The following is a 14,612-nucleotide window of genomic DNA, read 5'->3' as shown; positions in this document are numbered from 1 at the left end:
CTCTCTGATGAGCTGCTGCAGCTGACTGTCCATGGAGCCCGGAGTGAAACACTTGCTGAGGTACAACCTGAGGTCCTTACAGAGGGAGGAGCCTGAGACACAGACAGGACATGATGTCACGGTGATGTCATCCAAGCACTTGAATATTAAAAAAAAACATGATCATTTTCTAAAACAATAATGAACCTCTCCTCTTGTCTCAGTCTCGTCAGTGATGAAGCGAAATCATCTGTGGTGTTTTCACTGGAATTTTCTGACATGATTAATTGATTAGTTGATTAATCTCCTGTTGATCAACTAATTGATTGATCGCCACACGTGTTTGTTTTTCCTGCAGCAAAAGTAAAACTAATTAATAATTAAATTAATTAAACTAAACTCAGTCCGAAGGAAACACTGCTTCTGTATTTTCCTGGAAACTTTCCTCATAGTTTTCTGAAACTTTTCAGATGTTTCCTCGAGCGACGACAGTTTGATGCTGATCATGAAGAATCAGAATCAGAATCAGAATCAGAATCAGAATCAGAATCAGTTTTATTGCCAAGTATGTTTTCACATACAAGGAATTTTTCCTGGTGATTGGTGCAATTGATCAGCAACAGTGGGGCTCTCTAGCCTTGTTGATGAGGCTAATAGCAGATGGGAAGAAGCTATTTTTGTGGCGAGAGGTTTTGGTCCTGAAGGACCGCAGCCTCCTGCCAGAGGGGAGTGTCTCAAAGAGTTTGTGTCCAGGGTGGGAGGAGTCAGCTACAATCTTCCCTGCACGCCTCAGAGTCCTTGAGGCGTACAGGTCCTGGAGGGACGGAAGATTGCAGCCAATCACCTTCTCAGCAGAGTGGATGATACGCTGCAGTCTGTTATTGTCCCTCTCCGTGGCAGCAGCGTACCAGATGGTGATGGAGGAGGTGAGGATGGACTCGATGATGGAGGTGTAGAAGTTCACCATCATAGTCCTTGGCAGGTTGAACTTCTTCAATTGCCTCAGGAAATACATCCTCTGCTGAGCTTTTTTGATGAGGGAGCTGATGTTTAGCTCCCATTTGAGATCCTGTGTGATGGTGGTTCCCAAGAAGCGAAAATGCTCCACGGTAGCCACGGGGGAGTCGCACAGGGAGATGGGGGTGGGTGGGGCTGGGCTCTTCCTGAAGTCCACTATCATTTCCACTGTCTTCAGAGCGTTTAGCTCTAGGTTGTTCTGCCTGCACCAGGTCACCAGACGCTCAGTCTCCCACCTGTAGGCAGACTCATCGCCATCAGAGATGAGTCCAATGAGAGTGGTGTCGTCTGCAAACTTCAGGAGCTTGACAGACTGATGGCTGGAGGTGCAGGTGTTGGTGTACAGGGAGAAGAGCAGAGGAGAAAGAACGCAGCCTTGCGGGGATCCAGTGCTGATGGTCTGGAAGTCAGACACGTGCTTTCCTAGCTTCACGTGCTGCCTCCTGTCAGACAGGAAGTCAGTGATCCACCTGCAGGTGGAGTCAGGCACGCTCAGCTGGGAGAGCTTGTCCTGCAGCAGAGCCGGGATGATGGTGTTGAAGGCAGAGCTGAAGTCCACAAACAGGATCCTGGCATAGGTCCCTGAGGAGTCCAGGTGCTGGAGGATGAAGTGGAGAGCCATGTTGACGGCGTCGTCTACAGACCTGTTGGCTCTGTAGGCGAACTGCAGGGGGTCCAGGAGTGGGTCAGTGATGGATTTGAGGTGGGACAGGACAAGACGCTCAAATGATTTCATGACCACAGAGGTCAGGGCAATGGGTCTATAGTCATTTAGTCCTGTGGGCCTTGGTTTTTTGGGGACAGGGATGATGGTGGAGGATTTGAAGCAGGCTGGCACGTGGCAGGTCTCCAGTGAGGTGTTGAAGATGTCTGTGAACACTGGAGACAGCTGATCAGCACAGTGCTTCAGGGATGATGGAGAGACAGAGTCAGGACCGGCTGCTTTGCGGGGGTTCTGCTTCTTAAAAAGCCTGTTGACATCTCTCTCCAGGATAGAGAGAGACGTTCCTTTGGTAGAGGAGGAGGAGGGGGGTTCTGATGTGGCTCTGATGTGGAGGTTAGTGTCAGGCTTGTCCCACTGTCTTTCAAAGCGGCAGTAGAACTCATTCAGATCGTTGGCCAGACGGAAGTCATTAATGGAGTGGGGGGGTTAGGTTTGTAGTTAGTGATCTGTCTGAGCCCTTTCCAGACAGAAGCAGAGTCATTGACTGAGAACTGGAGCTGAAGTTTCTCAGAGTACAGTCGTTTAGCTTCTCTCACCGCTTTGCTAAACCTGTACTTGGACTCTTTAAACTTGTCCCTGTCCCCACTCCTGAAAGCTTCCTCCTTTTGCCTCCTGAGCTGACTGAGCTTAGCTGTGAACCAGGGTTTGTCATTGTTATAACTCACCCTGGTGCGTGATGGGATACAGCAGTCCTCACAGAAGCTGATGTATGACGTCACAGCCTCTGTGAACTCATCCAGACTGTTGGAAGCAGTCCTGAACACCTCCCAGTCAGTGCAGTCCAAACATGCCCGCAGATCCTCTATGGCTTCACTGCTCCACTGCTTTGATGTCCTCGCAACAGGTTTACACAGTTTTAGTTTCTGCCTGTATGTGGGAATCAGGTGGACCATGACATGGTCAGAGTGGCCCAGTGCAGCCCGGGGGACGGCGTGATAAGCACCACTGATTGTGGTGTAACAGTGGTCCAGAGTGTTCCCCTCTCTGGTCGGGCAATTAACAAACTGTCTGTATTTGGGCAGTTCATGACTGAGGTTCCCTTTGTTAAAGTCACCAAGGACAATAACTACGGAGTCCGGGTTGGTCCGCTCCACACACAGTATGGAGTATGAAGGAGGTGGACTCTGCTCTTTATACCTGAGAAACCAGTTAATGAAGCAGCAGGTGTGAAAATCAAACACACCTCAGGATCACTTCCTGTCTGGGAAACATCCTGCTGTTCAACAGGACCTGCAGGTACAGAGACACCTGGAGAACCACCTGTGCTCTCACCTGGTGACACAGTCTTGATCCTGATTGGATGAGGACAGGAGTTGAGGACTCCTCTGACGTCACCGAGGGTCATCCCTAACACGGGCGTCCCCCCAATCTCTAAGATGATGTCGCCCACCGTGGCCCCGCCCCCAGGGGCGGCTGTGACGAACGGGAACTCGCCGTAGTCGGCTCCGCCTCCAATGGCAAGACCCAGCTCTCCTGAGCCCCCCCCCAGCGGGACGAAGCTCTCCTGCACCTGGAGACAACAGGTGGAGACATATCAGTTCAGTCCTCAGACAGACACCTGCAGAGAATCCAGGTGAGCGAGTCGTTACCTTGGAGCGCCAGTGCAGCTTCTTCACCGTCGCTTTAGACATGGCGGCCGAGCTGCGGACAGGAGGAGACAGGTGAAAGGTAACGAGTTAATCAATAACACACCTGGTTTACCTGCTGTGCACACACACACACACACACACACACACACACACACACACACACACACACACACAAAACGTTAACACTCAACTGGATCATGAATTTAACTGTTTCCTTCATCGCTGCTGCATAAAGCCTTTACACCTGACCACACCTGTAAACGCCTGATCACACCTGATCACACCTGTAAACACCTGATCACACCTGATCACACCTGTAAACGCCTGATCACACCTAATCACACCTGTAAACACCTGTAAACGCCTGATCACACCTGTAAACACCTGAACACACCTGTAAACGCCTGATCACACCTGATCACACCTGTAAACACCTGATCACACCTAATCACACCTGTAAGCACCTGTAAACACCTGATCACACCTGATCACACCTGTAAACACCTGTAAACACCTGATCACACCTGTAAACGCCTGATCACACCTAATCACACCTGTAAACGCCTGATCACACCTGAAAACGCCTGATCACACCTGTAAACACCTGATCACACCTGACCACACCTGTAAACACCTGTAAACGCCTGATCACACCTGAAAACGCCTGATCACACCTGTAAACGCCTGATCACACCTGATCACACCTGTAAACACCTGATCACACCTGATCACACCTGTAAACACCTGATCACACCTGACCACACCTGTAAACACCTGTAAACACCTGATCACACCTGTAAACACCTGTAAACACCTGATCTCACCTGATCACATCTGTAAACTCCTGATCACACCTGATCACATCTGTAAATGCCTGATCACACCTGACCACACCTGTAAACACCTGATCACACCTGTAAACACCTGATCACACCTGATCACATCTGTAAACGCCTGATCACACCTTATCACATCTGTAAACGCCTGATCACACCTGTAAGCACCTGTAAACACCTGATCACATCTGTAAACGCCTGATCACACCTGACCACACCTATAAACACCTGTAAGCACCTGTAAACACCTGATCACACCTGTAAGCACCTGTAAACACCTGACCACACCTATAAACACCTGTAAGCACCTGTAAACACCTGACCACACCTGTAAACACCTGGCCACACCTATAAACACCTGTAAGCACCTATAAACACCTGAAAACGCCTGATCACACCTGTAAGCACCTGACCACACCTGTGAACACCTGTAAACACCTGATCACACCTGACCACACCTGTGAACACCTTTCTTTATCAGCCTCCTCACTAGCCACCTCTTTTACTTCCTCCTTAGAACACTTCTTGACTTCCTTACCTAATTAGGAGGCTTCTTTTCCTCCTCATGCCAGCCCAGGGCATGATGGGAAACACCTGGCTCTCCTGTGGTGGTTCTGCTCAACGATACAAACATTATTGATCTGATTATTGGCACGAGACATCCTCACTACCTAACCAGGAAGCATCCTCATTTCCTTGCCTCTTCATCATCTTCTTATGTCCTAGGAAGCAAATGTGCATCCTTGGTAACTTAACAGGAAGCTTTCTAACGTCCTCACCACCAAACTGGGACACTTGTCTCTGTCAGAGGTCTCCTCACAATCACACCTGACACACCTGCTCTGGGTTTTAATTTGTCTCCTAGCAACAGTAAAATGTTTAATCAGCAGAGAACAGTTTCCTGTTTGGGATCAGCTCCTCCATCAACTCCTCGACTCAGAGCCTCAGTCCCAGAGAACAGCAGATGGTGGCAGACAGCAGGGAGCCACACACACACGCACGCATGCACGCACGCACGCACACACACACACACACACACACACGCGTGCACACACATACACAACACAACTAAACACACAACATAATTAAACACACAAACTCACACAAACACTGATATATGCAGACCAAACACTGACACCATTTCATTTATACAATCATACCCACAGGGAAATACACAATTACTACACATACACACACACACACACACACACACAGACACACACACAGGCTGCTAGATGTCGTACATTCAATATGGATGAACATATGTGGAGGTGGGAGTCAGTGAAGAAATAAACAACAACATCTCTGAGCAGCAATTTGAGACTTTAACGAAAAAATTAACAAAAACACAGATTAGGAAGCTTCCTAGGAAGGAAGGAAGGAAGGAGTTAAAGGAGGTGGAGAGCGTCACAGTGTTTGTGAGGAGGTCTGACTGGAGGTCAAACTGTCCCTGGATCAGACACTAAGACAAACTGTAAGAGGACCACAGACACAAACAGAAGACACACACAACTACACAACTACACAACTACACAACCAGAGACATCAGAGCGACGTCCAGTCAGGCTGTGTTGTGTTACACAGACACACGGTGCAGCTGCAGGGAGGAGCTGAAAGAGGTAGGGAGAAGGTGTAGGGAGGAGGTGAAGGAGGTAATAAGGACATGAAGGAGGTATCAAGGAGGTAAAGAAGCATCCTCCTGCGTGTTGGTGAATGGGGGCGGAGCCTGCGTGGCGTCTCTGGGTCGCAGACAGGATGTGAGCAGTGACACTCGTCACAGCCTGAGCTGCTGCCATTAACACATCATTAACACATGCTCGCTCGCCCCGTCTCTCTCTCTGTCTCTTCCTGTCTGTCACACAGTTCATGTCAAAATAAAAGACTTTTACAACATTCAAGGTTTAAATACATGAATTCTGCTGACTGTGTGTGTGAGTGTGTGTGTGTGAGTGTGTGTGTGTGTGTCGTACCTCTACAGGTGAATGGTTGCTGTGTTCACAGACATATCCACACTATCTCAGTGTTTCCTATGGTTTCTCTCTCTCCTCTTTCCCTTAGTTTGTCTCTCACCCCTCGCTTTTCTTCCTCTTCTCCTTCACGCTCTCTCTCTCTCTCTCTCTCTCTCTTACTTTCTCTCTGTCTCTCTCGCCCTCTCTCTCTCTGATAAGGTGGTCAGAGTACAGTGTGACGTAAGAGTGTGTTTAGGGAGTGGACTGTGTCACTCTCTTTATTTGCACTGTTTACAGGAATGTGTGTGTGTTTGTGTGTGTTTGTGTGTTTGTGTGTGTGTGTGTGTGTGTGTGTGTGTGTGTGTTTGTGTGTGTTTGTGTGTTTGTGTGTGTGTGCTTTGATCTATAGAAACAATGTGTCAAAGTAAAAAGCTTCAGTGATGATTTATTGGTGAACTTGGAGTGAGGTTTGTTTTATTGTGAAAGGCTCTTAACACTCAGGTGTCAGTTTATTAGGAACCAGGCTGAGGCCAAGTCAGTCTGATCCACAGGTTGTGATGTTCACAGCAGACGCAGCGTTACTTTATAAAACATTGATTCTCAGATCTCAGGTGACCGCAGGTGTGACAATCAGCCAATCAGGAGAGAGCAGGAGTGAGGCGCTTACTTCCTTTATTTATCCAGATTTGAAAATGTGTCTCTGGACTTTATTTATGAGGTGAAATCCACAAATAAACAAACTACCTGGTCAACGTTACAGGAAAAAATGATGGTGTGTAAATCAGAGTTTTAATATGATTTGATGTTATTAAGGATTAAACTGTAACAGTTGTTGTAATATTCATGGTTGTTTTTGGGTTGAATGTGAATTTTATTCTTTATTTTGTTTTTGTGGAAGAATAAAACTTCATAGACACACAGTAACACCTTGAAAGTTTAAACACATTCGCCTGTCAGTACATGTGTACTTTTACTTCAGTAGAATGTTGAATGTAGGATTTTTACTTGTATTGGAGTATTTTTACACTGTTACACTGGTACGTTTACCTCAGTGAAGTATCTGAATATGTCAGTGAGCTTTTATAAAAGTGAGTGACGTGTACTTTGACTGCTGCTGACGGATTATTCGTTTTGAATCAGGATTAAAGAGCGGCCTGTGATTGGTCAAATGTGACAGGTGTTTTATTCTGATGAGTTAAAACCTCGAGCAGAGAGGAATCATCACAGCACTGAAACTCCCAGCATGCCTTGTGTTATTAAAATGATTTGATGACAAACGTTGATTATACTCAGACATGATGAGAGGTTTTTTTTTTACGTGTACTGAGATTTAACATCAGTAACATCAGCTGTTTCATAAGTTACAAGAATCATTTTATAATCTTCTTTTACATTTTATTGTTATAAGTATTTCATTTTTTATTTTTAACATTTAATTATGTTGATGCTGATAATATTCAGCAATAAAATAATAAAAAATATTTATTTTAAATTATTAGTTTCAATTTCACCTCTTACTTTGAATTCTTGGAAAAATCGTCTTCCATATTTCATGGAAAATAATAATTCAGTTTGAATTTTTTATTTAATATCAAACCAGCTGCAACGCCCATCAACATGTAGACATTACTACATTATTACTACATTATCACATCACATGACTCATCACATGGATTTTTCAGATCAGCTGTGACGTCCTGAGGTCTGCATTTGATTTTGATTTACTATTTGTTTCTGCACTGATGTTTTGGATCAGAGTGAAACATCTTCAGTTGAGTTGGAGATCTCTGATCTCACTTGGTTTTCCTCCTTTGAATGTGTGTTATCAACAGTGTCAGAGCTGGTTAGACTGTAGAGTCTGAGCTGAAGATCTGCAGCCTCATTAGAGACACTGAAATATCAGACCACACACACACACACACACACACACACACACACAGCGAGAGGATGGAAAATAGGTTACATACAGTTAGACAGAAAAACAAAGTAAATGAGACGACAGTGAACATCGATGTGTCCCCACAGCACGAGGATCTCTGTCTGTGACTGACCCACATGTGACCTGCTGAATATTAATCCACTCACACAACAACACACAGTCCCAGTCTGCAGAGACCTGAAGTCTCACATTAATAATGTGCTCCATTAAATTAGTTAATGCCACCAAACTGGAGGACGTACAAAGACCGGGACTGTGACACCAGAGACCGGGTCCACATCCAGAGACCAGGTCCACATCCGGAGACCGGGTCCACATCCAGAGACCGGGTCCACATCCAGAGACCGGGTTCACATCCAGAGACCAGGTCCACATCCAGAGACCAGATTCACATCCAGAGACCTCTTCTGTGGTTAAAAGGTTCTTTCACTGAGGGTCTGGTCTGATGTTTAAATTTCAGTATCAGAGGATTTACTGTAAAAACACAGACAGTGATGGAGAAACGCCTGCAGAGAGGTTAATGGCCGATGTTTTACAGTGCGTCACTGCCTCCTGCTCAGTGATGTGTCTCTGAGGGGACGACCTGTCAGGATCACACACAGTCGGCTTCAGACAAGCGCCGTAACCTCAGGGCTCGACTCTCATCTCAGCACATCACTCAGAGCTCACAAACACACAAACACAAACTCGCTGCGTCCTCTGGGTGTTGTAGTCTGTAACGTCAAAGACCTGTGTCCGCTACAACACAAACAAAGAGAGAGACTCAGAGTTTACAGTCAGAGCTGCTGCTGCAGCCTCTCTCTGCTCTCAAACATCACTAACCCTAACTAACCCTAACTAACCTCACTAACTCACCAACCCTTCACTGGACTCATCCAGCACCACAAGAAACAACAGATTCACTAAAACCTTTGTGAGAAGATGACAACTGATAAACACAACATTTACCCATCAACTGTCCTCTACACCCCAACACCTGTCAACATCTGTCAACACCTGTCGACCTGTCTGAAAGATCCTGTGAGTCTGCAGCCGTGATGAAGATGAGGACGAGGAGGAAGGACAGCTCGGTGTTGCTACTTCCTGTCCTGTGACACTGAGTGTGTCTGACAGCAGCTGTCAGTCTGAGTCTGGGAGAGTCTGCAGACGCACAGTGTGCGGCCTCTGATGACATCACAGACAGGAGCCTCTGATGATGTCATCAGCAGACACATCAGCTGATGGGAGGAAACCATGTCTGCTGAGTGTGGACTAAAACCCATCAGACCCTGCTCTGCCCGGGGTCAAAGGTCAAGCAGAAAATGATCACTCACATCTACTTTGATGTTTGTTTGATCGTTGTTAATTCGCTGTCAATCAAATTCAACACTTCCTGCAGATGTTTCACATTAGACGTCATGCATAATCCCTCCATACTTAAATAGGCTCTTAATGTGAAAAATCTCCCTGTTGTGTTGAGTGTTTTTGACATGATCTGGTGTGAGTGACTGGGATTTAACAGCAGCATCAGAAATGCTGCTGATTGGTCCAGGTGCTACAGGACAGGTTCGGTTTCAGGTGCTCAGGTGAACATGGTGTAATTCTTCCTCCCGTTCATACTGAGAGGTCCCTTCATGAAGAGGTGAGGTGCAGAACCAAAACCAATGAGGCTGCAGCTGCAGAGACATCAAGCTGTTCTCCTCAGGAGGATGATCATGGATGCTGACTGAAAGCTCTAACCCAGCTAGCAGCTCCTCACATCAGCAGATTATAGTTTCACTCTGAAATCTCCAGACTGTATTTGTACAATAATCAGCTGACTGAGTCCAGATCAGAGCGATCCACATCAGCTGAGTCAGACAGTAGAGCCTGACGGACCAGATTCACCTCAGACCCTGAGTCTCTGACTCAGACCACCAGAGCAGCTTCTGATCACGTCTACAATCAATATGAGATCAATCAATCAGATCAGAGCAGACTCCAGGAAAAACAGTGGAGCAGAGCAGAGATTAGACCGATCCTCCTCACTGCAGACACTTCACTCTGATGTGCTGACTCTGAACAAACGACGTCCCCTCCTCCCCCTCATCCTCCTCTACACGCTGTCGTTTTTCATCCCTCTCTTCTTCTGTGGTTTCCTCTCTGTCCTCTCCTGCTTCTCTCCTCTCATGCTCCTGTCTGACCTCTCTCTGTTCCTCTCTCCTCCCTTCTGCCCTCTTTTCTTTCCTTCTTTCATCTTCCTATCCATCGTTCATCTTCATCCTCTCTCCTCTTCCTCAGTCCTCCCTCCTCACTGTGTTGCTTTTTCTGTCGGTCCAACACTGTGCATCAGAGTGAGATATCCCTAAACTTCACAGACCAACATGTTTAATCTGAACTAAACCAGAAATACAAAAACACACTTTCTGCTTTTACTTTTGTGTTGGTTCTGTTTCCCTCTGCTTCCAGTCCTTGTGCTAAGCTAAGCTAAGCTAAGTTAACCACATCCTGACTGTGGCTCCGTCCTCAACACACACACAAACATCTGGTTTTAGGACAGAAACAAAAGAAGAATAAAGTCTGAGTCTGAGACTAACTGAGCTCAGTTCTCATAGTGAAGAGGACCAGAGAGACAGAAACTGATCCATTTAAACCTTCACTGATCTGTCAGTTATGAACAGGAACTGTATCTGTTCACGTCTGTGTCAATTACTCTCATTATTAGGAGCCAATCCCAGCTGACACTGGGCGAGGGCGGGGTTCACCCTGGACAGGTCGCCAGTCCATCACAGGGTTGACACATAGAGACAAACAACCACACACACACACACTCACACCTCTGGCAATTTAGAGTCACTAAGCGACCTAACTTGGAGGAAGCCGGAGAACCTGGAGGGTTCTCCGGAGGGAGAACATGCACATTCTACACAGAGAGGCCCCAGGTTTGAACCCAGAACCTTCTTGCTGTGAGGTGGCAGCGCTAACCACTGCACCACTGTGCCACAGCTAACATACAACATGCTAACTACGCTAACTGTTCTGATGTGTCTGCTAGTCTCTGATTCTGGTCTCAACAGACTCCTCATCTGAGTCAGTCCAGCTTCATCCAGTTGAAAATCACAGCGTCACTGCTGCTGCGTCTCCTCTGATGGAGCTGAACTGCTCCTTTGTGCTAAGCTAGGCTACACATGTCCTGGAGCTCAGACTGATGTCCCCTCGTCGAGGCGTTCAGGTGGCACTTTGTGGTTGCGAATGTGAAGATGAGCCTGAGAACACCTCAGTCTGAGCTGTGGGCAGAGTCCGAGCTGCTCTGATTCCTCTGTTTGTTCAGTTGTTGTCAGCGTTGACTTGTTCTTTCATTACATTCCTGTGTGAGTTTCTGTCGGCTGGTTGTGTGTCTCTGTGTGTTCACTAATCTGTCACCTGCTGGAACGCTGGGTAAATATTAACCTGGGGACAACACCTTCCTCCTCTGACCCTCACACACTCACAGACACATTCTCTGGTTCTCTGCTCCATCTGAACAACATGGTTTCACCTTAAACCCTCAGTTTTACCTCAAAGTGCAGTTCCTGGCTTCAGAATAACAACAATGATAATTATTACCAGTATTCCTCCACATAAACACACCTGTGCACACCGAGTCTCTGTGTTCGTATACCTGCATTACTCCATCAGACAGGTGTTAGACTGACTGTGGACAGTTTGATCACGCTGAGAATCTGACGCAGCATCAGACAAACATCAGCTCAGTGACGTCAGATGACATCATGATGTAGCAGGTTGTAATCAGTGACATCATGATGTAGCAGGTTGTAATCAGTGACATCAGATGACATCATGATGTAGCAGGTTGTAATCAGTGACATCATGATGTAGCAGGTTGTAATCAGTGACATCAGATGACATCATGATGTAGCAGGTTGTATCAGCAGCAGGTGAATCAACACAAGTAGTTTGTGTTTGAATGATTCATTTACTGATTTGTGTCGAGCAAATGAAGCCACGTTGGAAACATCCAATCGGGGGAGAAACTGCAGGGCAGCAGTGGTCAAGCTAAGCTAACAGGCTGGCCTATGAAAACATAGCTAAGCTAACAGGCTAGGCTAAGATAGCTCTGATCTCCAGCAGCTCTGTCCCAGTGTAACAGTCTGACTTTGTCATGTTTCTGTGTGAATCATCACAGATGAAGACACGTTAGGCTAGCAGCAGCGGCTAACGCAGCAGCGGCTAACGCAGCAGCGGCTAACGCAGCAGCGGCTAGTGCAGCTTTTAAGGTGGAATATTTTCTTGTGTGTTACTCAATGCATTATTGACGTTTGTAAATCAATCAATACATCTTAATGGTCAATATGAAAACTTTGACCTTTTCATTTGTTTTTATTAGTTCTCTTCGTGACAGACGTGTTAGTGATGATCAGATTTCAACATCTTAAATATATGTATACGCATTTCAACCGGATTATTTGAACTGCACATATTTGTTTTACTTTTTTCTATTTTTTTCACTACTAAGAAAAAAAGAGGCGGAGCATCGTTCCCGTGCGCTCAACACCTATGGTTGTGACATCACAAAGTTCCAGAAGTCCTGACGGCTGGTTTTAAGGCTCAGTGTCTGAATACAGGCTGTGTGCATTTCTCTGTGGACTGAGGCTTTGATCCTTTCACAGTATTAATATAGAACCTAGAGGACCCTAACCCTTTAATGTAGCATCTATCACAGTCTGCAGCAACACACTCAAGTTACACATCCCAACATCAGGGTTTTACAGTCTGTACAGTGAAGGTCGTCCTATGTCCTGATAAAAAGGGAGGGGGGGGGCAGACAGTGTTCATACAGAACAGTTTACACAGAAATACACAAACTACAGTGTGGACGCTCAGGATAAAGAACACACAACTTCTCCAGTAACACAACACAGGACCCTCCCCTCTAACACACCTGAAACACACCAAGTGACAGACTGGACCCCCACCTGTCTAATAACACACCCCCTCCTCTGTTACCTACAGTCTCACACAGTGACCCTCCTTCTCCCTCAGTAACAGTCCAGACCTCCCTCTTTCCTCTCCGTCCCTCACTTCCTCCTCCTCCTCCTCTGTGCTTCAGTACATCCTCCCTTCATATAACACACTCTTTTGAACAGAACACCACCTTCCCTCTCACTGTCATTAGAACCTGCTCCTCCGCCAACAGACAGCCCGGTACACCGTCAGTGGAGTGTGTGCAGTGTGTTGTTGTAACTGTGAACAATGAGCAGGTTGTGTTCATGCATCAGTGGTGTTTACTACTGATAACCACAGCATGCAGCACCTCCTCTGTAGAGTACCCACCACCTCCTCTCCTCATCAGTGACCCACAGCTTCATACTGTAACCAGCTCCTCCTGTGCACCTCCTCCTCCTGCTCCTCCTCCTCCTCCTCCTGCTCCTGCTCCTCTAAGTCCTGCTGCCATTTATTATAAACGGTCAGAGCAGACAAAGAGCAGCTTCTATAGCGCAGATCCAGCTGCTGTCCACACACACACACACACACACACACACACACACACACACACACTGTGTCACCTCCGTTCACTCACACTGATCCCAGAGCAGCTGGTAGTTCACAGTTGTGGTTTTACAGGGTGACAGACGAGACCTTCAGGCACACACACACACACACACACACACACGGTGGCGGTGATGGAGGATGTGACGGACAGTCCGCGGCTCTCCAGCCCGGGCAGCAGGCGGCATGTCTCGGCTGGGATGTGCTGACGGAGCCGTTCGTACCTGCGGGAGATAAACGCTCCGACAAAAAGCGGCTCTCGGTCAAAACGGCCGCGAACGCGCCCCGGTGCCTCGTGCTACAGACACGGGGACAACGGACCGGGACCTCGCGGCTCCGTTACCTTCATCATTCCTTCCGTTTCTCCTCCGGTTCTCCCTGCGCCGAGCTCCCGTGAAAATCCTCTCCGGGCTCCTGACGAATCGATCGCTCCCTCGGTGCTGCTGCTGAGAGCGTGCGTGCGTGCGTGCGTGCGCGGCGATGATGCGCATGCACGCGTGACAGTGCGTGATGTCCACTGCAGGTAAAAATGCAAAGCGCTGTAAGGTGGAAGACCACACACACACACACACACACACACACACACACACACACACACACATACAGTGCTACACTGAAATACGCGTGCACGCTGAAATACGCGTGCACGGTGCATGCACGCGTATTTCAGTGTAGCACTGTATGTGTGTGTGTGTGCGTGTTGTGCCCGCAGGTAGCTGTGCAGCAGCTTAATGGAGCTTTACTACACAGTGAAAGCAATGATGACTGAATGTCTCTCTACCATCCTCCCTCTCTCTCTCATAGAGGCAATAAGGAAAGAGGGTGATGATAAGGGAAGTGTGTGTGTGTGTGTGTGTGTGTGTGTGTGAGTGTGTGTGTGTGTGTGTGTGTGTGTGTGTGTGTGTGGAGGGGGGCGGGGCACCAGGAAGGAAAAAGGAAGGAAGTAAGAGAGAGAGCTCCACCTTCAGAGGGAGGAGTCTGTGATGAGGGCGGTATTCATGGTAATAGGCTGACATCAGCGTGTGTGTGTGTGTGTGTGTGTGTGTGTGTGCGCGCAGAGCTGTAACCAGG

The 14,612-nt window shown here is 47.3% G+C and overlaps 1 protein-coding gene and 1 long non-coding RNA gene across 7 annotated transcripts in view; one reads left to right on the top strand and one right to left on the bottom strand.

Moving 5' to 3' along the window:
• LOC139606500 (uncharacterized) overlaps positions 1–110 on the top strand; it is an 11,824-nt gene extending 11,714 nt beyond the window's left edge. For both annotated transcript variants that reach the window (XR_011684636.1, XR_011684635.1), the window contains exon 6: positions 1–110. This exon is cut by the window's left edge and continues 23 nt beyond it. This is a non-coding gene — a long non-coding RNA (uncharacterized lncRNA).
• magixa (MAGI family member, X-linked a) overlaps positions 1–14,226 on the bottom strand; it is a 35,936-nt gene extending 21,710 nt beyond the window's left edge. Inside the window, exons 1-5 of one of the 5 annotated variants that reach the window (XM_071458696.1) lie at positions 6,116–6,285; positions 4,684–4,759; positions 3,310–3,361; positions 2,993–3,230; positions 1–92 (exon numbers count right to left, since the gene is read on the bottom strand). The exon at positions 1–92 is cut by the window's left edge and continues 25 nt beyond it. In XM_071458696.1, coding sequence (XP_071314797.1) covers positions 1–92; positions 2,993–3,230; positions 3,310–3,361; positions 4,684–4,727 — 426 coding nt within the window. In that variant the 5' untranslated portion in view covers positions 4,728–4,759; positions 6,116–6,285. Of the gene's footprint in view, positions 93–2,992; positions 3,231–3,309; positions 3,362–4,683; positions 4,760–6,115; positions 6,286–13,884 lie in introns of those variants that run through there. The other 4 variants (XM_071458692.1, XM_071458693.1, XM_071458695.1 and 1 more) reach the window with 4 other exon arrangements.
• Positions 14,227–14,612: the final 386 nt, after the last annotated feature.

Source organism: Trachinotus anak, unplaced genomic scaffold (assembly GCF_046630095.1).
Source record: "Trachinotus anak isolate AG129_WGS33_773 ecotype Australia unplaced genomic scaffold, CSIRO_AGI_Tana_v1 ptg000022l, whole genome shotgun sequence".
In the NCBI taxonomy this organism is placed as follows: domain Eukaryota; kingdom Metazoa; phylum Chordata; class Actinopteri; order Carangiformes; family Carangidae; genus Trachinotus; species Trachinotus anak.
This window is presented reverse-complemented; position numbering and strand designations above follow the sequence as displayed.